Source organism: Pavona decussata, unplaced genomic scaffold (genome assembly GCF_977016875.1).
Source record: "Pavona decussata unplaced genomic scaffold, jaPavDecu1.1 SCAFFOLD_53, whole genome shotgun sequence".
Classification (NCBI taxonomy): Eukaryota; Metazoa; Cnidaria; class Anthozoa; order Scleractinia; family Agariciidae; genus Pavona; species Pavona decussata.
The window spans coordinates 1,132,023-1,159,144 of NW_028145475.1; the positions used below are offsets into that span (position 1 = coordinate 1,132,023).

Below are 27,122 nucleotides of genomic sequence, written 5' to 3' on the forward strand. Positions count from 1 at the left end.
GGCTCAGAATCGAATTTCCATTGTCATTGTTCCAACACCAGCTGGGACTTTAGCAGATTCGTCGTCTCCAAAGTTTCTATAAACCGTCAAAAATCAGTTGCTGTGCCAGTCCATTGTCCGTGATGGGCACCAGTGACTGTATCAGTTTGAAAGCAGGTGTAGTAGTGCGAGGATAAGCTGGTGGATAGGTTGTGTTACAGTAACGTTTTGATAAAGCTTGTTTGCTTGCCATCAGTGCCAAAATGCAAAAACGTTCCGGTTTGCGCTCGAGTAATTTTGTTCGAAAAGTTTCCTTTGACTTGACTCAACTTGACTCAAGCTTTTCTCAAAGGAAAGTTTTCCGAACAAAATTTCAAAAGATCAATGTGGTGAGACTCTGAAGAAACTGTCACTTCAGCTGAAGCGGACAACTCTCCTAAAAGCGGACTCAAAGGATCACTCCAGGGATCAGTTCGACTCACTGCATGTGCCCGTCTATATTATTCGCGTCGAATCGAATGCGTAATTTCACCCTAGCAACAGCATGTGCTAGAAATGCCTCTGACACCCGGGAAAATGTATTAACTAGGAGTAGAAGTGATTCTGCATTAGTGCAGCGTGTAATTGGGCCGGTATTAGCGAGAAAAAGTACTACAGGAAGCAACAGGAGCTCTGAACCCAAAGTCTTTGGGGGGAGGAAGTGGGGGGGAGGGGGGGAGGTCCACGTAGATCTGACAATATGGGTTCAGCCATGTCAACAGTCCCAGTGCCTTTAAATAACCTCAAAGTTTCGAGTTTAGGCCTGACTTGGTCCCTAGATTTAGGGTTTAAACCAGAAACAGTGAGGAATGACACTTAAGTTGTCATCAAGTTGCGTCATTAAAATGTTCGTGATTTTTCAAAGGTCATGCGTCAAGTTCTTCTCTCATCACCTCATTGAGGCTGCCCATACAACAATGTCAGAAGGTTGGATTTGACTCCACGCGTAGCGATTGAAGACCTTGCTTTAATTGAAGCTGTGCCACTGTTTGAGCAAACAGCGTCGAATAGAGAGCTTAAACAAACATCAGTGAACAAACAGTTTGGGCAAATATGTCCGTTTTGCGTGACAAGTGTGCGTGAGTTTGAAGAGATTCCTGGCGTGAACTGCGGAAGTGAAAAATTGACATTTGTCACTTCATTGACGGTTCGATCAACTACTCGGCTGGGTATAAAGTCTACCTTTACGATCATGAGGAAAGCACGATCAGGAGACAAAGGGATAAAAAAAAATCTCTCTTCAAGCCGTTTCCTATTTCCTGAAAGGTGTTACAAACCTGACCTCTTGATTCAGGACATCTTTAGACCATTTTCCCGCCTAAACCAATCTCTTACACAGCAAAACAAGAACGAACAAAGATTCATAGAAAGTGAATAAGGATTAATAAAGTCCGTTCTTTGAATGCATTCTGTCGATTGTCGGGTTTTGATTGGCTCTGAGCTGATTAAAGTGAGTATTTACGTTGGCCCTACAGACTTGTATTTCCATAATAAAGCGTAGCGCGCGCACGTGTGCTGTCGAGTTTCGCGCGCAAGGCCGCGGTGAAAGCAACAAACTTAGCACCAACAGAAAGCAAGATGGAAAACGGCAACGACAAACCGAGCAACCATTGGGGAAGCGAAGAATATCTGTCACGAGAAGGTAGGGACAAAACAGCGGAAAACCTGCTACCGAATGAAGACGGTTCAGAACCAGGAGAGAAGTCGTTCGTTGGTTTGCAGCGAAAGCTTGGTCTCATTAGTGGGATCTGTCTCATTGTTGGTACAATGATCGGCTCTGGGATTTTCGCGTCGCCTCGTTATGTCATGGAGAACAGCGGCTCTGTGGGTCTTACGCTAATTGTTTGGAGTTTATGCGGCGTGCTAGCAATGTTTGGAGCACTGAGCTATGCAGAATTAGGTACAATGATCCCATTATCGGGAGCCGAATATGTGTATCTGCTCGAGGGATTTGGGGCGCTACCAGCTTTTCTCTACTCGTGGACTTCAGTTATCGTTCTAAAGCCTTCACAGGTTGCCATCATCTGTCTGGCGTTCGGAGCTTACGTGATTGAGCCATTCTTCCCCGGCTGTGGCGATAGAGGAGATCTGCAACCTGTCGTCAAACTACTTGCAGCACTCGCGATTGGTGAGTACAAAAACTACGTACAAATTTATTGCACAATGTATTGAATACGCTTGAATAGTCAAAATACACACAGTTGGATGCTAATATATTTGTCAGTGGTCTTTTCAGCCACTTAAATAATTATTTCGCTTCGTTTGGGTAGTTATCTCCGTTAGGAAACCGGAATAAACAAACGAACTGGCTGAGTAAACATTTTCCACCGGACAGATCGATACAAAACCGATAATTCTTTGCGGTTGACCGGTGATGGGTTCAGGGATGTCCGTTTCCAGTCACGCTGTTCAATTCGTTTCTGATGTACAGATAAACAGTGTCAATTCAAATTTAGACATCCTGTCTTTTGTGAGAACTGTTATCCTCTATAAATCATTAAATTCAGGCTAGCTAAATTCACCGTACAAACAACGTTCACGATGAATCTATGCTTCGTTCGACTTGAAAGTTCTCGTTCAGCTGTATTGCAAGTGACGACAATCTACGACGAAATCTACGACGAAGTTCGCTCATGCGAGGCAGTCCTTTACTTCGGGCGTTTATATCTTCTGCGAAAAAAAAAATGGCCAGTGAGAAGAAGAAGAACTGACATGTCGCAAACTGTGTTTACAAGGTGTCAATTTGTTGATTTCCAGAAATTTTCAGTCAAGCTGAATTATTATTTTATTTTTGTAGTTTTGTCCGTGGGTTATTTTCCTGTTTGGGCCAAACATAGTGTATTGGACAGCATGTTGAGAAGTTAGCGTGATCTTGTTGGTTCGTGTTGTGGTTGAAATTGTAAAATATGTTGGACAAGGTCGATCGGTCTGTATCTCCTCACAGCTTGTCCCTGCAGGACGCCGGCCTGGTTTACGGTCACCTCGCCACCAGGGAGTCTCGCCACCAACCAACTCGCCACCACGAAACCACCTTGCCACTAGCCAACTCGCCACCAAGCGAAGCCTTCTCGCCACCAACGATGCACTTAATAAATCTAACACTAAACTACATTCGAGTTTAAGTTCAGTTGCTCACGTAAACGATCAGAAAGATCAGACTGTTGACGGTCACGATAGAGTATGACCGAATACTGCGATGAACGATGAACTGTTTACATGATAGATCGAGTCTAGTTGTTGCTCCACGAGTGTTATTCGAGTGAAAATTCTGAGTACGATTGGAGTACGATTACCAAACGTTCAATTGGCTCCGCTGGGCTGCTTACGCAAAAGCAATTAAGCAAGCGGTCAGTGAAGTTGAATTAGAGAAAGCTTACGAAAGCTTCAGTTCCAGCAAGCAAGTTTTCGATTTCTTACACTGAGCTTACAGTTTCTCGCTCTCGAGATTACAAGCATAACACAGCGAGTTTCGAAAATGCCGTCAGTAAGTTCCCTAGACATCGCTTCGGTAAAGGTCGTAATATGCATACAGACAAGCGAATCGATGAAAATTATAGTCCCCGAACAGCTATTTTTCCTCGACTTATCAGAGAAGACTTATCAGAGAAGACTTCGCTTGGTGGCGAGTTGGCTGGTGGCGAGGTGGTTTCGTGGTGGCGAGTTAGTTGGTGGCGAGACTCCCTGGTGGCGAGGTGACCGGATACCGCCGGCCTGACCAACCGCATTGCAACTTCATCTCGCTTTATTGAAATTTGCCAGACAATTAGCTAGAAGTCTTTAGAGATTTGAAAAATTGAATTACAATCAAAACTACATTGGCAAATCGAATTTGCATTAGATGCGCAGAATTAAAAAGACTTAAAAAGTAAGGCAGACCTGTTTGACTTCATTTCTTTTCATCGATATTACATGTATTTATTGATGCAATTTAAACAATCTTTAGAATCTTGAAGGTAGATAGCTGGGCTAATACCTTTGACCTAATACCTTTACACTATGATTACCACTTCACCAAATTCACAATATAAAGATATTACAAAGTGGTCACAAGTTTCCAGCAACAAGAACAGTATTACACACGGTGAGGCATCTAAATGAGTTGCCAAATTGCAAGTTATTGCCATGGGAATTGAGCCACATTGCAGTGTTCTTTATATTATTTAATCAACCAAAAATTGTTTACTTGTATCTTACAAAACTTTTTTTCATTGTGGGAGGTTTGATGACCAACTAACGGATATCAGAACTGTCAATAATAAGGGATGCAATTGCCATGGCAACATATTGGGTCGATCACTGAATTTATTACTCAATGGTAAAAAGAGAAAAATCATTGGGCAGAAATTCCTGGCAGAAAATAGGGTGGTACAGTTCTGCTTTGCCAATCCAGAATAACAAAGGGGATCTTTTTCTATCTTTGGCTTATCTTTTGGGCTAAAAGCAAAGGCAGGGCTGTCAACTCTCCCAGATAATCCGGTAGTCTCCAGATTTTGAACCGTATCTCCCCGTCTCCAGATTTATGTCTGTAATCTCAAGATTTTGAGCCGTATCTCCCGGTGTCCACATTTTTGTCTGTAATCTCCAGATTTTGAGCCAGATTTTGCCAGATTTATGTCTGTAATCTCCCGAATAATTGACGAAGTTTGCTATTTGTCGTATACTCGACTTTCTGACAAGAAAATCTGAAATTTGTAGCGTTGTTTCTGGTACTGTTTAATGTACGTTTCCCTGCCACTGAACCCGTGAAATTTGGCTTTCATGCGATGCCTCTGTAAGGTGCTTTGTTATTGCTGGCCGGGGAAGTCATATTCTCCATATTTGAAGATGTGTGAGGTTGACAGCCCTGCAAAGGGCACAATTCAAGTTTTGTTTTATGTCTGTGAAAGGGGCACCAAAAAAGTTAGCTTGTGAAAGTGGGAGAGGCTGGTAACTCTCCCCTCCCCAGAATACCTAGAGTACTCCCCCAGTCCTTTTTCAGCATTGTCCAGCTGTATTTCTTTCAAAATTATTACTGCTTTGGCAATGATGTAATGCTTGACATGCATTCCATTAATTGAACAACCTCGTTCCCAGTGTCTCTCTCCTCCTCCCGTAGAGACCCCAGGAACAAGGTTGTCTTTTTGAATTGTGGGTGATAACATCACATACAAAAAAGGTCTTAGATGATGATGTCACAATATCAGTAATGAGTATCGATTTTGAAAAAAACTGCCAAATATTGGTTAATATCTTACTCCTATCGGATTGACTTGAATAACTGGCATCGACCCACCATTAACCTCTTACTAACCGAGCGCGAGGGCCGTACTGGGGAATATTGGCCCGAGGTTGTAACAGTACGGACCGAGCGCAGCGAGGTCCGTACAAAAACGACCGAGGGCCAATATTCCCCAGTACGGCTCGAGCAAGCTAGGTTAGTAAGTAGTTTATTATATGGCCCTCGGAGCAAACTTGTTTATTTTAAAAAACGCACTTCCGGTCCCTTGAATTCAAAGGGTTTCTGTCGTGACGTGTTTTTGATGACGCGACGGTACCACGAGGATAACATGAAAATAAATTTACTGAACGTTTACATGTTTATAGAAAAGACTTCAAGAACGATTTGTAGCGGAATTTGACGAAAATCTTAACAACTGCGGTTTGTTTTTGAAACTCACAAAAGGGTTTCTTCGATCCCAGAAAATTTACTAGCGCATCACAAAGTACAGATCAAGAAAAGGTTGCTGTGAAAACCATTTTCAACTTTAAAAGAAGCAGCATTAAGTCAATTGTCCTCCTCGCTCTCATCTCTGGCTTGGAAACCCAAGTGTAGGGATAAAAACCACCACACAGTTCTTTGGAGTGCAACTGGATTGGAGTCGCCGAATTCTCCTGCCTCAAAAAGAGCATCTTCTTCGTTTTCGTCAATCGCCCGAGCGGCTTGCAGCTCGTTTCTTCTGTCGTGCTCGCGAACTAGTGACTTGTGCTTCGCAGCTAGAACTCTTCTCGATTTTTGAACTCATTATCCTTGAGTATGTTGAATGGATATTTCTTCTCAGAGAAGTATCGCTGTATATATTGCGCTGAAACCTGGAAAATGTTGCTGGCTCGTATTCACCATTTTTCCTGCCTACGTTCATAAAAAAAAAGAAATTGACAAAAGGTGATCAAGCTCGGACGAAGGTAGGCTTTCAATCGTTTGACTATTCAAGCCATTAGCTTCAATAAAACGGAGTAGAGTGTTCATATCAGTAGACTTCTTCCTTTTGTGTTTTCACTTTTCTGTTTGTTTATAAAATCCTCAATGGCTTCCTCGGCTTTCGCAGATGCCTGCTTCAGAGGTTTCTAGATCTTCGGGATAGTAAAATTTGCTTTGTAAATGATATTCTTCTTCGTCCATGTTGGATTCAGTCTTTTGGGTAGTTTCTTTGCGAAGAATGAAAGTATTTTCAGGTTTTCTTTTCGCAGTTTTAGCTGCAAATTTTCAAATTTGCCGCTTGTCATAAAAATACACGGCTTAAGACCATTTCCATGGAAACGGTCCGTATGGTAAAATCCCGACCAAGAAAGAGCCAATCAGAACGCGCGGATTTACCTCAAGACTACCTTGCCAAATAATAATACTTATTATTCCCTTACAAATTAAAGATACCTTTCCTTCTCTTGTCTTCCCACATCAATGAGATATCCTCATGCATTCCCACTTTTTGGATGGTTTGAGTTTGATGCCGTTGTGATACATGATATCTGCTGGCAGTTTTTCTAGGGGTGGTGAATGTACAAATTATGAAAAAATATGCACTGTGCAGTCCCAGAAAAGTATCCATGCCCACCCCATGGAAGGTCATCAGAAATTCCTAAGGGGAGGGGGTATTTAAAAGCCAAAATTTGAGAAGCAAAGTAGAAAGCTAAACTGGAATTTCCTGGGGGGGAGGGAGGGTGCAAAACAAAAAACCTTCTGTGAGGGGTATGGATATTTTCTGGAACTGCCCAAAGTTGTAGTCAAATTTCGCTTTCCTCAATCTCAATTTCTTGCGCAAAGTTGTCCCAGAGTCTTGATGTATATTTTAAGGCAAAGTTGTACAGGGGTGATAAAGGGGGGGGGGGGGGGTGGGGGGCAGGGGAGATGGTACTCACGAAAGTGTTATACATAGAGGCTCCTCCCCAAGGTCAAAACCCTTTCCCTTTTATATACCATGTTTTACAGAATTAGGGTAACCCTTTCATATTTCTTCCATAGAAGATGGTACCCCTTTCCCATACCTAGAGTACAAAGACTAATGAAAAGAAATGCAGTTTTGTACTCTAGGTATGTCCATACAATGATCGGCTCCGGGATTTTTGCACCGCCTCGTAATGTCATGGAGAACAGCCGTTCTGTAGGTCTGACGCTAATTGTTTGGAGTTTATGCGGCGTGCTAGCAATGTTTAAAGCACTGAGCTACGCAGAATTAGGTACAATGATCCCATTATCGGGAGCCGAATATGTATATCTGCTTGAGGGATTTGGAGCCCTACCAGCTTTTCTCTACTCGTGGATTTCAGTCATCGTTCTAAAGCCTTCACAGGTTGTCAACAGGTTGCTTGGTGAATCTGGCCACTTCCTTTAAAATTCACAGCATCACACATCCTGCCAGAATTATTGCATCCATTACATCAAAACATATAAATGCAGAGTGATTTAGTGTTCATTTTATAAAAAAATAACCTGGAAAACAGGAACTGCACCCACCCTCAAATAGAGAATAATAATAAAATAAACATAAAGCAAGCTGTATCAGACAAACCAAGCCCACCTGTCCCATCTCTAGCTTAACATACCAATGAAACCAAAATTGTTGTGCCAAATAAATCTAGACCCAAACAAACATTTTTTGCGCATGTAGCCCCAATCCGTCGTGAAAATAACATTTATTTAGAAACGTGTTGTCAAACTTGTTTTGTGTAATGGCGCCTGCGAAAAGAAGAAGGAAACTATGTTTTACCTTTATCCCCAGGGTCCTTGTCCCTCGAGGGAGAAAGAGATAGGTCTTCGCCGGGGGGACCGTAAGGACGAAATTTCCCTCCTTCCCACACGACTCCAAAATGACTGCATGTAAGGCTGTCTTTTGACTACGGTCAGGGGCCCGTGGTACCTTGCAAACTTTTAAAATACACTCGACTCCCGATAACTCGAACCTTCAAGGGAAATTGAAAAAAATTCGAGTTATAGGGAGTTCGAGTCATCGAGGGTAAAATTATATAGAAAATGACCTGAAAGGAAAGGAAAATTGGTTCGAGTTAGCGAGGGTTCGAGTTATCGGGAGTCGACTGTACAGCAAAACTGATACATTTGCACGCCTTTACGTTTTCCAGGCGCCCGCATACCCCAGGGAATCGATGGGAAGGTGGCGCGCGAAGGAAATATACTAAGAGCAAAAAAAATAAAAGTGAATGAATGCAATACATCAGTTGTTTTCGTGATCAGCTGATAATCAGCAATGTCAATATATAGCACAGCTGGGGTCCAATAAGAATCAAGTGGTAGGATCAAGTTCTCAAAAAAAAATCATTAACCAGGAAAAGTTCGTCCTGGCATATTTACATCTTCTCACTAAAGCAAAGAATTCGTTTCGATTGGTCTGTTTCTTCCCGACTTATTTGCGCTCTACGGAAGCTACCTACGCTATTAGTCCAGCGCGACCAGCGTGATGGAAGACCACCAGATAACAAATGGCTTCTGCGAAGGCGTTGTGTTTAATTCCACCAGCACGGCTGATTTACTGGCAAATCAACCCGAGTCTTGTCACATGTACCCGGACGAAAACAACGTAGAAACCGCCACCGCTCAAGGTGTACAGCTTGAGAAACAAGTCGGCCTTAGCGGAAGCGTTTCTTTAATTGTTGGTACCATGATCGGGAGCGGTATCTTCGCCTCGGCGAGTGGAGTGTTCGGACAAGCGGGCTCTGTAGGCTTGACTTTAATAGTTTGGGCTTGCTGCGGTCTAATTGCATTGCTGGGCGCTTTGTGTTACTGTGAGTTAGGAACCATGATTCCGAAATCGGGCGGTGAGTTTATATACTTGTTGGAAGCGTTTGGATCGCTGCCCGCGTTTCTCTATAGTTGGACCTCCGTTATACTTCTCAAGCCGTCGCAAATGGCTATCATCGCCCTGGCGTTTGGAACGTATGTCGTGGAACCATTTTTTCCAGCGTGCATCGGCCAGGATGCAGAGCGACAAGATTTAAACATGTTGGTTAAGATATTAGCTGCCCTTTGTATTGGTGAGAGCTTGCTTGTGTGCCGTTTTAAATTTTTTCGAGAAGATGCCGCTATTGCACGTCGTGTTATATGTTTTCGCGTGAGGGGTGACATCTTTCGCGCGCCTCGCGTGTTTTGTCAGTCGCTCGACTATCGTCGAGAAAAAAAGCAGAACTGTTCTGTTTTTTTTTTCTGATTCGCTAACCTCTATATATGTAAGTTTAGCGATCCTTATCCTGTGTGTGTGTGTGTGGGGAGGGGGGGGGGGGGGATAAGTCGAAAAGCAAGGTTCATACTTTAGAGGGGAGAGTTAATTGATTTCCTGAGGAGCTTTTGCAACCATTTCTCTCCCCACATTGATATCGTCTTTTGAGGTCTGAATGTTTAACGGAAGACTAATAATATCAGCAGTGTGTATGTTATAAAATCACCTGAACCTGTTTCCCTTTTCCTTCATTGCAGGAGTGATCTTGTTTGTAAACGCCGCAAGCGTCAAGTGGGCCTCCCGGATGCAAATTGTGTTCACTGTTTGTAAAATGGTGGCTATCATCATGTTGATCATCACCGGTCTTGTGCGCCTTGGGCAAGGTAAGGATGTAATTACGCTAAAATGTGCAACGTTGTACTTTGGCCATAGACCGACACGTCCATATCTCCGATGAAACAACGTTCCCTCTCAAGGACGAATTATTAAGCTTCAAATTTGGAAAATAAATTCCACAAATTGTTTATGTATATTAAAGTTTTTAAAAAAAATTCAGCGTTGCTGATTTATCTTTGAAAACTAGTTACTCCCAATTTTCTTTCTTTGTGATTTCAATAGTCCCTTTTAAGACCTGCTTTTCCCACAGTCAACCCCTTTATTGCGGACACCCTCGGGACCGCGAGTTAGTGTCCTTAATTGCGAGAGTCCGTAATAGCGGGAATTTATTGCAGTCAAACGTCTATAACTTATTTTTGGAGGGAATTTAGCTGCTGTTCGTATTATCGGAGTGTCCGTAATCGCGAGGTTTCCGCAAGGCGAGAGTTGACTGTAGTCCGTATATACTGCACAAAAATATATCTTTGTATTAGGAATCTAGTTGCGCGTATGCAACGTCCTTATTATCTCTCCTCGACGAAATTAACAGGTTGCGTTTTGGAATTTTGAATGAACACGCGTAGGGCTCAAAACTGATAAGCCCTCGTCTTTTTCGTGCCCTTTTCTGTTTCATAATTTTTTGTTTTCTTCGTTACTTTTTTGCGCAGGATACACGGAGAGTTTTCAAAACTCATTCAGTGGCACGACAAGCCGAGTCGGTATTGTTGGATTTGCGTTTTACAATGGCTTGTGGGCTTATGACGGCTGGTGAGTCAATTCTGGTACAATATTCAATACGGATTTTTTTTAACAACTTTCTGGCAACAGTTGTTCGATCGTTAAAGCTGCGAAACGTATGCGCCTTGAATTCTCGGCAATCTGTTGTAAGAGTAACCTCATTTTATTCATTATACTTCACAGGAACAACTTGAATTACGTCACAGAGGAACTGAAGAATCCTTACCGGTAAGAATGCGGCTTAGATGGTCCAGATTGCCCCGAACAGTACCGTTGATTTAAGTTCGGATCAACCGAGATAAGAGTTGACCCGAGTTAAAGTTCTTTGTCTCGTCTGGCTAGAAAAAAATATTTCTGTATTCACTGAAGCATAGATGGATAGTGGTGGATATTTCCCCGAGCCCCAATATGGCGAGGTAAATATTTACCACTATTCACCGGCACTTAGGTGAATAATTGTTTTAGTATATATCAAACCAGTGGATAGCCAGCCCCAAGTCAGTCACTTTATTTCTAATAAGTTGGTGAAAAAAACTCGCGCGCGAAATCCAGAACAGCGCCAGGACGCGAATAGAAGATACTATCCTGAGTTTGAGTAGCCAATCAGAGCGCACGAAAAAGGGGAGGCAGGAAAGTACGGCCCAAAGGGGCCCGAGATTTTTAAATTCTTCGAACATCCGGCGTTTTTACTTGCTCCCTCCATCTTTCTCGAAGTTCCAGATCCACCAGTGGAAAACAAGCCACGACCTCAGAGATTTCGAACGCTTTCCGACTCATGATCGTGCTTGACTCGGGCGCAAAACCGATATCAGTCATGCGCAATGGACACTGACTATATTCTTCTCTTTTCATCTTTCAGAGACTTGCCGATGTCCATTATGATTGGTATCCCGCTTGTGACAGTTTGTTATGTGCTGGTAAATATCGCTTATCTGGCCGTGCTGTCGCCCGCGGAAATCATGGCATCCAGTGCTGTCGCCGTGGTAAGTAAGCCTAGAATAATCTGACGCTGATTATAGTGAAGTTTTCAAACTACCATCGTAAAGTGATAACGTCCAGACATTCAAATCAGTCAAGTCACAACAATCTTAAATGCTGCCATGAACTAATCAGTGGAGAAAACCATGTGAGGGCTGCGACTCCTCCAAAAACGCTCCTAACCCGTGATACGATTGGCTTGACTTTCCACTGAATCGGTCTGCGTGGCAAACGTTTCCGAAGATGTTTTACACGTTAAAAGTGTTTAGCGTTTAATGACGAAGCGGAAAATACTTGTAACGCCCGAAAAACCACTAGACCGTTTGCTGCAGAGGCTAAAAATTAAACAGTTTGCTTGTTTTTTACGCGGTACGAGTTGCCTGGAACAGGCCAGCAGCCATCTGCAGCAAGATCTCGCGAGGGGGTGCGCACTCCCGGGCCCGTGATCCCATAGAAAAGTGACGGGCAATCCCCCATCCCCCGCTTGTCACGAGTTCTTCTACGGTATTGTATATGGCTTATCTTTTGTGTAAAGGCCTTACTTCCTGTCCAGCTTGGATAGTTCTAAATTTCTTGGTATGTAGTTCTGAATCGAGACTAAAAATTTTCCAAATGTTCTCGTTCATTTTCCCTAGACCCTGGCAGATCGTTTATACGGAGTCATGGCTTGGGTCATTCCAATATTTGTTGCCTCGTCCACTTTCGGAGCAGCAAATGGATCTGCTTTTAGTGGCGGAAGGTTGGTGTTAATCCCGTTTCCCCTTTCACGCATGCGCAATAAGTAAAGGTAACGCTGTTTTCACAGAAAATAACTGATCTTATGTTAGTGTGATGTATGCACCGACCCAGCAGGCAGTCTGTGTCAATGCGCCCTGATATTAGAGAAGTTTAGAATAACGTTTGCGGCAAACGGCAAACGGCAAACGGCAAACGACAGTATGACCAAGTGACCATGTTTATCCTTCATTTGCCGCTCGCTGTGTTCTTTATCTCAGAAAAATTGAGTAGTTTGTGTTAGCGTCAAAGTCAGGAATTATTTTGCACTATTCTCATCTGTGTACTTATTTTTTTAAGAAAACATAAACGCGAATCTCACGTTTGCCGTTTGTCGTAAACGCGATTCTAAATCTGTCTATTGTCAGCGATCAAACGTAAAAAGCTAGCCCTACTTCCGATTTTCGAACGCGAAGAGACGCGACGCGCGTTCGCTTCTCCCTGCATGTCGCGGCTCCACGCGTACGCGGGGGAGGGGGTTAATTTTCGCGCGGGTTAAGTTTTTTTAAAGTAAAACAATTTATTGGATACTGGCTAGCGCTGTCTTGGTTTACTATTCGAGTGCGGGTTACCTGGAAAACCTATCTAATCTGACGCGAGCGCAGATGTCTGACCATGACAGAGGCTGCTGTAAAGTCGTCCCAACTTACGCGTTCTTCAAATTAAAGGCCTGGAGCGAGTATGATAGGGAGACTGGGACTAAGTTAAGGAGAGCGAAGGCTTTCATCCCTTCGCGCCACGCCGAGTTACTCGCTTGTATCCGCGGTTTCGGTCTATTGCGTGCAAGACAAATGGACTGAAAATGCTTATCTCGCAGTTTGGCTGTTATTTAACGTTTGAATCTGTGGTGCGTTTCTGTCGAAAGTGTGACATGAACAGTTGACTGTTCGATACAAATTCGACCGAGTTCATTTCGTCAGAGCAGAAACGGGACGTTCCCGAAACGTGAACGCGCGCATAAATTTGACCAAAATTAAACGCTGTTTTGTTTCTTTAAATTTTATTGAAACCAAAATGAATAAATAAATAAATCTGAAAACAAAAAAATGAAACCAAAAATATAATTAAAGCTGAAAAAAATATTCTTTTTATTAGTTACGTGAAATGAGATTTACCAACCGAACTCACAAAAGTGTCAAAAGAATGTCTAGTGTCAAATAGAAAATGTTCAGTTCGATCAGCGATCCTTAAATTAGTTTCTTCTTGTGTCTGTTTTTCTGGTTGAGGATTGACGCGCGTTTTCGTTTTTTGGCCGCAGCAGCTAAACGCTCAGCTTCTTCCTTGGCTAACCGCGCTTGCCTTTCAAGTCTGTAAAGATAAAACCAGTAGAAATCAGGAACAATGTTTAAACAGGGAAACCTGTTCGCATGTCGGGGAGTTTGTTGTCAACGCATGGCAAGTTGTGCTGAGATTTTATGCGGTGGCCAACAAAGTCCTTTATAGTTTTAGTTTTGCTTTTTCCAAAACCCACTCTTTTAAAGCTTGTGCTATATTGCTCAGATAGCGAGACAACTATACCAGCCAAAAATTTATAAATTGTTATACTCAGGTGACACGGTACTCATTCTACGTGTAGCTGAAACATTTGAGGATGGAAACACAAACGATTCCAGGTTCTAATTTCTGATATTAATAAACAGGGTATTCCATAAACGAAACGGCCATTGTCATAATATTACTCACCTTCTTCGTCGAATGACTTTCACAGCCCGTGTTATAAACAGGAGAGAGACACACACGACAACAACAGCGATCAGTAAGCATTTATCATCTTGCCAGGTCAAACCAGTAAAGCAGGCTTTAACATATGTCACATGACCTGTAACAAAGGATTACAAAGTTATTGGTTATCGCCAAATAGATACAAGTCATGCGCAGTCTGAATTATCGTCAGAGCAACCACAAGGCATTGCAGCAGACTCCGTTTTACTTACTTGCCAGATATCCAGCATAAAAGTCTGCAACACCATCCCATATTTGACTAGCCAGCAACGACACTCCGTACCAAATCTTCTCAGCGAGCCACGTGACTCCATCCCAAGTCCACTGAATTATCCAAATCACTCCTTCCCATGCCTTCTCAACCAGCCATGTCATTATGTCCAGTGTCCACTCGGCTCCCCAGATCACTCCGTCCATTGTTTTCTTTGCCAGCCAGATCATTCTGTCCCAAGTCCAGTTAGTGACAGATGTCACTCCACTGTAGACTTTATCAGCCAACATCATTGCACCGTTAAGAATTATGTTCCATGCCCATGTTGCTCCGTTCCTTGCCCAGTTTGCCACCGTCACTGTGGTTGTTTGGAATGTGATGAATGTTCTCTTCATGAAACCAAGGGGTCGAGGCTTGCAAGTTCCGTTGTTCATTGGGCGCGTTCCATTTGCGGCACATGTTTTGAAGTTGTAGGGCTGAATAAGAAATCAAAACAACAGAGAGGGATGAGTGTCAAAATTTTTCTTGGAGAGAAAGTCCTCCTTTCAAGTCCAGCAGCGAAACCCAAGGTTTTCACGCGAGTCTCAAAGCGGCGAAACCACGGGTTACGTTACAATGGCCATTTCAGCGAGCTAAACTAATCAGCGACCAAAATGCAACAAGAGAAAGTCTTGCCGGTTCCATCGTATCTCCTCTCCAACAAGTCTCTTTCGTAAATCCGCAAATCTACACATGATCTGAATATCATCGATGTCTTAGGAATTCAGTTCTTCAATTTCACAGCTGAGGAGTTGAAGTTACATCGTGGGACATTTACTGTGTGTGTAGACCGTTGAGTGCGATTTTCCTAATAAGACTGTTACCACGGACCAGGGGCGTTTTTATTGGCAATACGCCGAAAATCTTATGTTTTTCTGATTACCAACACCTCAAAAAATATCAGAACGGCTAAATTGAAGTAACTACTCCTTTTACCATTTTGGACGCGGGATATGTACAAGATGTCATAGTATGTAGATCTGAAGATTTTCCGCGATATATCCTAATAAAACGCGCTAAAAATAACGAACCTTTCCCTGTCCACGTTTGCCTTCGTTACCCGATGTTTTGTTGACGTTTCCAAAACCTTTGCTATCTTTCAACACCAGTTTCATATTCAGTTTAAATTCAGGAGAGTTGATGTTCATCTTCACTACGTAATCCTGAAATGAGAAAAGTGTGTTAACAAGTACAAGCTATCCGGAGAGTTTGCTTCATTGGAAGCATCAAAGATTTGAAACTGTCTGAACTACCTATTTCATTAGTTATCTATTATTCTTTTTCCAAAAGTTTGATTTTATTAAAACGAATACGGCTTTCCCAAGACGATCCGGCATTTCTCCTGTTTAGCTTGTTATTGAAGAGGTACTTATTGGAAATGTAATGACTATGACAAGACAATACCGTATGTCATATCACGAGTGAAACCTTTAATAAAATCTTAATTGTAGCCATCGGCATGAAAGCTACTAAGCGTAATTTTCTTTACAATCTGTTGTTGTTGTTTGTTTGTTTGTTTTTTTTAGTTTGTTTTTTGTTTTTTCGATGTTCGTGTAACGAAATTTCCGAGGGTTTCTTTAATTTTGAGTTTAACTCTCTTGGAATTGAAATAGCATAGCAACAGATAACTCACCCTTCCGTTCCAGCCACCGAAAATGCTCGTGTCATGTTGAAAGTCGTTGATGGAGAAGTCTTTCTTCTCAACCACATATTGAATTTCTGCCAAAATGATTTTATAACCGTTATCCAACACATAGTCCTTCAAATATGAAGTACTAACTTACGATATGTAACAGTTTAACTTTTTTAATCGGCAAATGCATTTTGAAGCGAAAACTGTAAAACTTGCGCAAAAGAATTTTAACTGAGTAACCGCCGACGCGCGTGCCAAGGACGTAAAAAAAAGAATGAAACGACTAAGCGCGCGCAACACATCCTTGGAGACTACCATGGCAACCAACACTTATTTGATTTGGTTTTAGAAAAACAAAATTTGCAAAAATTGCCATCGGCAAAAGGAAATTTTGCTCATATAAGGTCGTGTTCTTTCTTTTCACTTAGATTTCAAATTATAAAGGCGGCAATATTTGTTGAAACAGTTAATTCCTGTGATAATGAAACGACGCTTTTCCTTGGATTCCCAGATAAAAGTTTTTCACAGTGTGGGGAAAAAATTCTTGAAGAAAAGGAAACGATAATCTTACCGTCTCGTTTAGCTTTGAGGGTGAAACCTGATACAAGTACGAAAACTGCCAAAACAGTTATCGATATTAGCTCTTTTCCGCTCATAGCTGAACTTTTTTCTTCTCGCACGAAACACACAACTGAGTTGTCCCGCGAAAAAGAGCAAAGTGAATGTTGATGTCACAATCAGACTTTATGACGTCGTGCACGCGATAACACTGATTCCCAGGTCCCGGTTGTTCAAAGAGCGGATAAAATGTACTTCAAGTAATAGATTTTATCCGGCGCATAGCGACTTATCCGCTGGATACAGTTGTCCATTCTTTGAACAACTGGTGCCAGGTCTCTTTCCCAGGCCTATAGTCCCCTGTGATAATGTCGATCTTTATTCTTATTACAGATTGGTGTTTGCAGCAGCCCGAGAGGGACATCTGCCCAAGTTCCTTGCTATGATTCACACCAAAAGACATACACCGCTCCCCGCCATGCTGTTCACGGTAAGTCAAAGCTTTTAATGCCATTTTCTTGCAACTGGTCTCGCAGCAAATGTTTTGCTGCAAGTTGCGATTGTTTGTTGCGCGTATTACGACGACCGCGTGCAACAAATTTTCATGTTGCAGAAAAGTAGACATCCTTTCAACTTTTTGAACTAGATTATCTTAATGCTATCCACACAGTTATTTACTATATTCATCTTTTCACCCGTTGCACGTGAAAAAGTCCTTCCCGCGCTCTCAACTGCTTAGAGTTCGCGGACGTGTATGAAGTGATCACTCTAATTTTTCCAACAAATCAGCCGAAATGCGTCAATTCTCCAAACCACGTGGCTATCCCAAATATAGAGTAGCGGTCTCTGGTTAAAATGATTTGTAAAAGACTATGAGCTTTCGTGAGCCTGTCTGCTACCGTCGACGGATAAAATAATTTGTGAAAAGTGAACCAAAAACCCGTCAGTATTATGCATGTTGTTGTTGTTATTGTTGTTGTTTTTAGCTTATAGTGGTGTTTGTTTATTCCATTTCTCCAGAGTATTATTGCCTGGATCATGTTGCTGCCAGATTCGAGTAGTTTTGAGACGCTCATAAACTACTTCAGTTTTGCCGCCTGGGTGTTTTATGGTGCCACCGTCTCTTCTCTCATTTGGCTCCGTTTCAGGAAACCTGATATGAAACGACCCTATAAAGTGAGTCACGTGATCATCCAGTCAGCTTAGTCCACAAGCTCCTTCCCGGCTTAGCCGAGGGAAGAATGGGGCGGCAGCTGATAGTGAGGCAGGTCTGAGAACGAGGCTAGATAGCATCAGGTAGGAAGTCACGTGAGCTAGAAGCCGGTGAGTACTTCAGGGAGCTGGTCAAAATACATTTGAGCAAGAAATTGAAGCAGTGCTATCAATTGTGCTATAAGAAAATAACTGATTCGTTTGTCAATCAATCCAGAGAAGCGCTCAGTCCGTAACTTTGTGACTGACGAAAGTGTGACAACCTCTAGTCTAGCGGGCCACCTGGAAGTGCCCACTAATTTTTCACGTGGAAAACAATTAACACAACTGTGTTTAAACTCAAATCTTCATAGAAAGGTAGAACTATACTATATGTTGAAGTTTCAAATTGACCGGCGCATAACCTTCGTTACTGAAGTTAAGAAAACTGTCCAGTGTTGATAATACTGTGGTTAATCGTCTTAGGCATGCCAAATATATCAAAACCCCCATTGAAGGACACAGATAGGAAGAATAAATCTATCATGGATAACTGTCATTAACTCAAGAAATTCTAACCAGCATTAGTATAAATCTAATAGTGTTCTATCACGAATGCCGTTCTCTGATTGGCTACGCTACTCGCTATCTATTCTGTGATAGATAGTGAGTAGCGATTTTCAACAAAATGGCGGCCGCTTCTTCGCGTTTTCGAAGTGTCTGCGATGAGGAAATAGATAATTTACTTGTTTAGTTTTGAACGACTAGTAGATTTATACTAAAACAATTAGATTATTCGCTCTCGATTTCTATGCGTGATAGTTGATTCGGGCTTCGCCCTCATCAACTATCACGCGATAGAAATCTCGAGCTCATAATCTAATTGTTAATTGAAACCGAAGATATGACTGCCACCTTATTTAGTTACTCTGCTTCAGATCTAACTTAGAAAGATTAGCAAGAACACAGGAAGACCAATGCCTTTGACCTTAAATTACCAGGCATGGAACTGGGCTGAAAAACCAGTTTTGTGTAACAAAAATCTAGAAATCTAGAAAGGAGCAATTTAGAGGAAGACAGGCAACACAATAACGGGGTGAATAACATGTTTGGCTTCTAATAGACCGTATTCATGGTATTGCATGAACTGGATCTTGCTTATAATGGAGGCCCTTGCCGGGGAATATATTAAAAAATATTTGCAATGTGAAACGATTCCTCCGCTTAAGCCTCGTGTGCATGCTAGTTCTAGCTCGATACCGAGGATACGAATGCGGTCTATTACCGGACATTAAACTGTCTCGAAAAACCAGCATTCGCGACTTTGTCACTCACTGATTTTTCATCGATGGCTGTCCTCCCACACCAGGTCCCCATCGTAGTTCCCATCCTTGTCGTGTTGGCGTCCATCTACTTGGTTGTAGCACCTTTCTACGAGGCACCATTGGAGTCATTCTTCTGCCTTCTCTTCATTTTGGCTGGTATACCATTCTACCTGGTTTTTGTGTATTTTAACCACGTCATACCCAGAAGTTTCTTCAGGGGAATTGGTAAGTTGATCCTTCCTACTTTCTATTTGATTTACTTTGTACTTATTGACTTAGTTAGGTTCGAGCGGACTGGAAAATATTTCGCGCTCAATCGTGACGCACGGCCCTTTGCCCTCGGCCTGACCTAACTGTGTCAATATGTCTTACAGTAATGTCGCGTTTGCGTTGGTTTTGCTTTATTGTGTTATATGATTGATTGGCAAAGTTCGCGCCTTTTTCTCAACCAATGGGAAGCCAAACCAAAACCAATTGCGTCTTGGTTGCTGGCGTTTTCCCGCACTTGGCGCCGGTTAAATATATATTTACTTCTAGTTCTGACTGGTTACCTCTGTTGTGATTGGTCAGAGTAATAACTGGTTTTGGTTTTACGACACTCAATTGAAAACTGCTCTTTCATAGAGCGGTTTTCAATTAAGTATCCAAATAATTTCTCTGGCCAATCACAACAGATGTAAACAGCACAATCAGCCAATCAGAACTCGAAGCAAGTACATGTAACTCGAGTCAAGCGCGGGAAAACGCGTGCGACCAAGCACGATTGGTTTTGGTTTGGCTTCCCATTGGTTGAGAAAATGGCGCGAACTTTGCCAACCAATCATAGAGTCTAGTAAAACAAAACCAAAGCAAACCCGAAATTACTTTCGACACTCGATTGAAAACTGCTCTATGACCAATTTGAATCTGTTAAAGCTGATTCAGAAGGTATGATCATGACAACAAGCTATGGAATTCCGAAGTAAAATTCATTGAGATAGTTACGTATTATGCAGCAAATTTTCTTACCAAATGACACAACACAACGTCTACGGCGCAACTGCAGTCCTCCCTTGAATGTCACTACGAAAGAGAAGCCGGACGTTTGTGTAGTAAAACTGAAACAATTCCTCTTTTTTTCCAGCGAAGGCAACGTTCCAGCTGCAGAAAATTTTTGATGTTGCTTTTCCTGAGTCGGAAGCTGACATGGTCGCGTCATAAATGTGCAAGACTCTATTGGCAACGAGTAGGGTTGTTTATATTGAATAAGCGCAAAATGTGTGGTTTTAAATATTGACCAACTTTTCTCTTAGATCTTTCTTTAGTCTTTTCACCCGAAAAAGTCGCAACAACGCCTGTAGTCGTAATGTTTTGGGTTCTTTGGATAAATGGGTGTTAGCCGTCCAGTTCAGGGGGTTTCTAACTTTTGTGTCTATGGACGAAATCCTAAAGTGACCGTTTCGGGTGAAAGCTATGGAACAGTACTTTCCTGCATGTGGTACTGTTCGTTATGCTATGCAACGCGGTATTTTTAAAACTCATTTACAAAACGAACTGTTGTGAGGGCGATTTCTCCAAGTTCGGACGTTAAAAGTCCGCCTTAAAATCCTATGGATACCCCCATGGGCTGAGTATCATCAGGCGTACCCGCCCTGGGTGTACTGTAGAATTGCGCTCTCGAATCCATCGTCACTCCCTTCCACTCCTGCGCTTGGCAAGTTCCTGCACGACTCGCTCCCAGGCCTCACGCGCATTCATTCGAAACGGACTGTCTGTGGCGAAAGATAGAAGTATAGGAACTAGGCAAGATTTTCTCTTCTCTTTGACTGATTCTTGTCAACGTCAGAATTAAATAAGTGTTAACTACACCGCCAAGAATAAACGGTGCTTATCATAGAAAAGTTGCAGCATATCCAATGTATCTTTGAAAAATATGTGTATAGCCGTATTGCTAGACTGCGCTCTGAATTTATCTATAACTTATAATTTATCTGCGCTCCGAATTACCTCTGATAATTTATCTATAACTTATAATTTAATTACCTCTGATAATTTATCTATAATTTATGACTCATCTGCGCTCTGAATTACCTCTGATTATTTATCTATTTATCTCTGATAAAAAGCGCTGCATTGATGCAACTTATTTGAATTTAATTGAATGTTTTTTCTGTCTTAACTATTGTGAATTGGTAGTTGCTCAGTATTTTTATTTTTTATTTTATTATTAATTTTTTTTTTTTTTACCTTTTTTATCCGTATGTATCAAAAATCTGTAAGCCAGTTGCGAACTTGTTTTACTTGGTTTCAATCGCGGGAAGACTCGTGTAAATCGCGTTATACTAAACTGTTTCAGTTGTGATGCTGATTGGTCAAAATAAGATGGCATATTTGTTCTGGTTACGTTGGAGCGGATATCATGTTCGGTTTTTTTTTTTTTTTTTTTTTTTTTTTCAGCCAGTTATCAAGCTCGACAAACGTACATTGCCGTCCAACATGATTGCCGTTGTTTCTGTTGTTTAATATGTAAAATTGCCTGAACAACTGTTTCATTACAATTAAATTTTCGCGAATAAGATGGTCACATTTTTCCCGATTATTTTAAAGTCACGAAAAGGTGATGTCGCGAAAAAATAAAGCTGCCTATTATATTAGAAGTAAAAGTTCTACCCGTACGAAATTTAGCCTGCGAATAAAACGCCCGTCGGGGGCCGGGAGCGATGAGAGGCGGCTGTATTCGCAGGCTATACGAAATTTGGCTTTTTCAAAGTCGCAAAAGAAGTTGTCACGAAGTGAATTTCTTGTAATATAGAGGTAAAGATAAAAAATTTTCGCCTGGTTTTCAAGTGCGACGCAAACGTGCAAAGGATGCTATCATTAGGCCTCGCCAACGTCGTCGCTTTCCCATTCTCTTTTGGTCGAGCGTGCATTCGCGGTTGTGCACGTTGAAACCAGCAGTGCGCCCTGTGTTTATTAGGGAAGACTGATACCGATACCAAATTCTCTATATCGATACTTGTGACAAATATCGGCTGTTTTGATCCCATTCGATACTGTTCGCGTGACCGCGTTTTACTGAGTGAATGAAATGATGATGAATTTCAGTTTCCCTTGATGTTTATCCGTCTGCATATTTACGTAGCGTTTGTTAAGGACGCGCCAGGCCATTTGCTTCAAAGCAAAGCAGAAAACACTGAGAAGTTTCCATGGAAAGCGTCCCTATTAAAAGCCTAACTAAGGCGGGAATTAAATCATTAGACCGTAGGTTCAGACGTCAAAAATTTTGACCGTCCAGTTTTAAGGCTGGAACGAGTCCGTGTAAGTAAATAATAGAATGCTTTAGAGGTATTTTTTAATACTAAATTTCAGCAATTTTGTCCAGAATTTTATATTCGTGTAATCTGCTGTAGGCGGAAATTTGTAGTTAGAAAGTGTGTCAGTCTGCGTTCCGTATAACTTGTATTAATAATATATTAAGAAATTTCAATGTTACGAATATTAATATAAAAGAGAAATTACCCTGAAGTATTAAGGTACCGAGTGTGACCCCGATAACGAACATCAGTAACTTATGGAATACAATTGATCCCCTCGTCAGACGGTGAGATAATTGTTAACCGAGCGAGTTCGTTTCGGGGTTGCAGCATACTTGTATTTTAGGATAAGCTATCAGTGTCCATACGACGTTCGATTTTTGGAATTAGTCTTTCTCGTTTATATTTCCGGTGTTCTGTTCCACAGGGTGGGTTGGGGTGGGTTGGGGTGAGTTAACCATTTGCAAGGAAAACACCAGAGATACCAATTTCAGTTGGAAAATTCACCATGTAGTGTTTACCTGTCGTTCCATTTGGAAGTTTCATAAATTATAGACCACTAGATGTGATGCTACACAGAATACCTCCAGGGATCTTTTTGGTCTCTCCAGTTGATGTAGGGATATTTTAACATCATTCTTCTACAGTTTAATCCGTAATCCTTAAAGACGTGTTAAAAGTAAGTTTAAAGTAAATGGTTGGCACCCCCGGCCCGCTTGCATTCCTCCTGAGTGAGGCAATAACCACACTGTGAGCAGACCACCCTGTTTAAGAAGTAACAAGCGAAAACGTGACGAGGAACCAGTTTTATGTCGCGGGAGAGTTGCTATTTTTGCTATGAGGAGCCGTGAGTATTTTGCTGAAATACAGAGCATTAATTTTCATCTCTTAGCGGAGTCAACGGTCTTCGGTGCCGGTCACGCATTGTTACTAAAACACTCGTCACGATTTTCGCCTTTGCTTTTTTCTTATACGAGACTCGATGAGAAGTAGTTTTTTCCTAGTCAGTTCAGGGATTGATCATGTTTATGAGGGGAGATGTGGAGGACAAATGCCAATAACTTCCTGTAAAGCTTTTGTGGAAGGAAAATCGTGCATAGCGAAAAGAGGGAAGAAAAACCTTGGGAACGAATAAAATTCAGGTGAACCAAAAAATGCCCACTTCCCACCCCCCTCAAAAATACAACGCGATGCGCAAACTACATCAATTTTTCGTTCCCAGGGTCTTCCGGACAGCAAAATCCAAGCTTTGGCAAGACCCTGGGGACGAGGTTGATAAGATCGATTATCCAATCGCAATTCCATTTTGTATTGCAGAAAACCAACTCATTTTAATCTGTGATCCACGGTTTTTGGTGATTGGTCATTCCATCTCTGGAAAGTACGCGTACTGTAACATTTGCGCATCACTCTGTATGGCATGCTAAACTCTTCTGGTGTCTTTAAATAGATGAATTTTAAAAATGTATTTAGTATGAGAGTATTTTCAAAATATTTAATCTTGTGTATTAGTTTGAAGCTAAATAGTGTGTGGAATGAAATAAATGCTTATATCCTGTTTGGTTGCGAGTGTTACTATCAAATAGTTATTAGTCTAACCAACTCTGCGATTGGTCGTGGACTTCAAGTACATCCACTTACGTCTTGAGCTAATGGTACAGTTTAGTCATGTTGTTACAAGAGCCCAACATTTCCCATCTCCAAAGAAGATAACGGAAACGTTTGTACCGGAAGAGTGATTATTAAAAAGAAGGCTTTGACTAAAAAGAATTCATACGGTTTTCAGGAGTCTCACTGTGGATGTTCAGTCCGATACAGTGTCAGGTGTGGCTGGACAAGGCAATTCGGGAGTGACAGTCCTTCCAGCACTGACACTGGTCTGTTAATGTAATTCCAAAAGGTTTGTATCGGGCTTTTGTGTCCCCAAATAAGTAAACTGAAGTCTAAGGGTGGGGCAATCTAATAAAAGTCACCAAAGTCCAGAATTTATTTGCTAGCGTGTTTATTAATATAATACACTTGCCTATATGATACATACGATAACATAAAGTATCTTTGACTACAATCTTATAACTTTTCATCTCACAGTTAAGTTTAGGTTAACATGAGCAGATAACTAAAAACATTTACTGTCTTCACTATACATTATCTGATACAAACATCTTTACAACATACGCTCGACATAACCATACATAGCTAAATAACTTGAACTTGCAGCTGAGAATAATATATGTATACTTAATCTATGTAAACGCATCGGAAAACGCATGAACAGAAGTTAACTTTTTGCAATTTGCATTTTGTCATGAAAAACTGGCAATATCCATCATTTTTTATTCAACATATTGTAACACTGTTTAAATGTGGTCACGGTACATAACAGATATCCTGCGATGTACGTAATTTCGTAAGTTGAGGAGAAAAATGGCAGAGCTGTTTCAAACCAGTAACGACCTCAAAGATTGCCTCAGCTTTTCTGCAATAACACTGTGCTTTGTTGTCAACGTGTTGAATAATAAAACAATGCGATACTCCGCGCAATTTCACAGGATAATTGTCAAATGTTTACGACTTTCCAAATACTGGACCATCATAGACGGCGAGCAGTCGCATTCTTCTCCAAATTTACTTAGAGCACGCTGGATTAAGCGCGCGGTAAAGCTGTGATCCGCAAAAAACGCGGGAACGGGGGGAGAGGAAGAATTCCTCTTTTTCACTGTAACTTGTGTAATTTATTTCTCCTCTTGTGTAGGATTTGCGTAAAAAAATGGACGACTGATCGCAGTCTATAAAGCCATTAAATTTTTTAAAATGCCTTTAAATGCAAGGTAAAGTGTATAGACATCCATGAGGTCCACGTTGTTTGATAAACCAACCATTTACCATTTACACTGCAGACTATGGACCTAAGCTAGCCTGGACTAAGTCCTAATTAGGTCCAGATTAACCCTTTAATTTTCCTATCTTGTGTTCATAGTCTTCTTATAAAAGTATTGGGAAGAAGTTATTCACATATCAAGAAAATTCTCCTTGGGTGATCATATCCTTAATTCTCATGACCTCAGCAGTTAAACAAGCATTGATATTGCAAGGAGAAATTTGACACTAAACTGGCTTATAAGCCTCAGTATCAACATAAACTACCTTGTCACTGTTCTCTGTAAATTTCTCAGGATCACTTGAGAGAATCAAGACATTTTATATTTTTTGGTAATTTTGCTCGTTTGCATGACCTGTATGTTTCATGAGATAGTGAAGTTATAAGGAGAATTTAGAATGTGATCAGTTAGCAGGTTAATCATACATTGGGCGTGGTAAATACAGATTAGGCCTGGGTTAGCTTTGTACAGGGTTTCCACTCACAAGAACCAAAAAAATTCCCAGACTACTCACTGACCACAAACCAATTTTCACTGACTACCAAAGACAAATCCTCTGGCAATAAAACAAGCGATGAAGCCAAAGAAATCAACTCGTTTGCCAATCATTTTTGCAATGACGTTACCTTCGTCAACAAGGAAAATCTTTTGCAAATATGATAGCTAGCAAAAAATTGGACTTTGGCTTAGGATTTACAAGTTCCCTGACTTGATGCAAAAAATTCCCCGACTTTTCTCTGACCTTGAAAAAAAAACTATTTTTTTGTGACCATGGCAACCCTGTTTATTTGTATTGTGCAGTTCCAGAAATAATCCATACCCACCCCATGGAAGGTTATCAGAAATTCCTAGGGGGAAGGGGGTCTTAAAAGTCAAAATAATTTTAGAAGCAATCTACGAAGCTTAACTGGAATTTCTTGGGGGAATGGAGGATGCAAAACAAAAAACCTTCCATGGGGGGAGTATGGATATTTTATGGAACTGCACATTTTGCATACTAAACTGAGTGACTGTTGTTTTTTTTACTGATATTTTAAGCATGTGCTACGTAATGGTAGCTTCAGTGTTTTCTGTGGAAAAATATCATCTTGTTTTGAAAATTAGCATGACTATTAGGGTTAAAGCACAAACATTTTCACCAATTTATAATATGCAATGGAGTATTTGAGGAAGCATATTTTACCCTTTCAATTAGACTTTTAAATATTTAGACATTGGTCTAATTAAATTAAATTACCTTAGCTTTTTTTTTAACCCATATGTTTTTTTTAGAAAGAAATCTTAGAACTTTGAATGAAATATACCAACTGTTAATGTGAAAACTACCACACAGGACAAAAACTCAATCAATCTCATACAGGGGTATTTTTGCACAATAACATTTGACAGTCCAGAACGTAACTCAAAAAAGTGCCTTTTCTCAACATAAAAATGACAACCCTAGGTTTCACTTTCAGTCCAACTCCCCAAAAAGTCCTTGACCAAAATCCCCCCCCACCAAATTTTATTTTTCTCAAACCCAAATTTCACCCAGTTTCAAACTCAGAAAAGGCCCTCACACCTCCCTGTCACAAATATACCCGAGTACCCCCACCCACCCCACCCCCTTGCAGTTGTAACAGACAACACCTGTTACAGCAGCAAATGGGAGGTTGATGTGACAAGTGATGCTTCTTTTTGCAGCTTTGCCTTACTCACAAAGTAACAAGTTGTTGCGGTTGTGAAGCTCAGTGGGATGTGTGGCCCAATCCTTCATAGAAAACTGGGGCAATATACCACTTGGGGAATGGATTGATTGATTCACTGATGTGGAGGTTGAAAGTAGTGCATACAGCTATTTCAGTTAATGTTGTTGGATTTTAAAGTCTTGACTTCACACAACAAGGCTGAAAGGTAGTATGGGAAGCTGTAAAGCTTTGATTATTCAGATGTTATTTCATGGTTGTCAGTGCCATAGCATGGG

The 27,122-nt window shown here is 41.3% G+C and overlaps 2 protein-coding genes across 2 annotated transcripts; one reads left to right on the forward strand and one right to left on the reverse strand.

Annotated features, from left to right (window-relative positions):
• Positions 1–1,436: 1,436 nt before the first annotated feature.
• Positions 1,437–23,838, forward strand: LOC146480347 (b(0,+)-type amino acid transporter 1-like). Its single transcript, XM_085109509.1, has 10 exons — positions 1,437–2,146; positions 9,701–9,826; positions 10,487–10,586; positions 10,740–10,784; positions 11,416–11,539; positions 12,170–12,273; positions 16,865–16,961; positions 17,492–17,647; positions 19,032–19,212; positions 20,111–23,838. The coding sequence occupies exons 1-10, from the start codon at positions 1,597–1,599 to the stop codon at positions 20,185–20,187; spliced, it is 1,560 nt and encodes a 519-aa protein (XP_084965635.1). The 5' UTR covers positions 1,437–1,596; the 3' UTR covers positions 20,188–23,838.
• On the reverse strand, positions 13,330–16,713 carry LOC146480348 (uncharacterized). The gene is made up of 6 exons (XM_085109510.1): positions 16,485–16,713; positions 15,914–15,999; positions 15,312–15,443; positions 14,243–14,717; positions 13,992–14,127; positions 13,330–13,616 (listed from the first exon to the last, which is right to left on the reverse strand). Exons 1-6 carry the CDS (start codon positions 16,567–16,569, stop codon positions 13,496–13,498), a joined length of 1,035 nt encoding a protein of 344 aa, XP_084965636.1. The 5' UTR covers positions 16,570–16,713; the 3' UTR covers positions 13,330–13,495.
• Positions 23,839–27,122: the final 3,284 nt, after the last annotated feature.

Excerpts from the sequence above, each read along its gene's own strand:
- LOC146480347 (XM_085109509.1), top strand. The coding sequence starts at position 1,597 with ATGGAAAACGGCAACGACAAACCGAGCAACCATTGGGGAAGCGAAGAA. Across the intron at positions 9,827-10,486 it reads TCTTGTGCGCCTTGGGCAAG|GATACACGGAGAGTTTTCAA; the intron begins GTAAGGATGTAA and ends TTTTTTGCGCAG. Across the intron at positions 19,213-20,110 it reads AAGTTTCTTCAGGGGAATTG|CGAAGGCAACGTTCCAGCTG; the intron begins GTAAGTTGATCC and ends CTTTTTTTCCAG.
- LOC146480348 (XM_085109510.1), bottom strand. The coding sequence starts at position 16,569 with ATGAGCGGAAAAGAGCTAATATCGATAACTGTTTTGGCAGTTTTCGTA. Across the intron at positions 16,000-16,484 it reads CCTCAAAGCTAAACGAGACG|AAATTCAATATGTGGTTGAG; the intron begins GTAAGATTATCG and ends TCATTTTGGCAG. Across the intron at positions 14,718-15,311 it reads GCAAACGTGGACAGGGAAAG|CCCTACAACTTCAAAACATG; the intron begins GTTCGTTATTTT and ends TTTCTTATTCAG.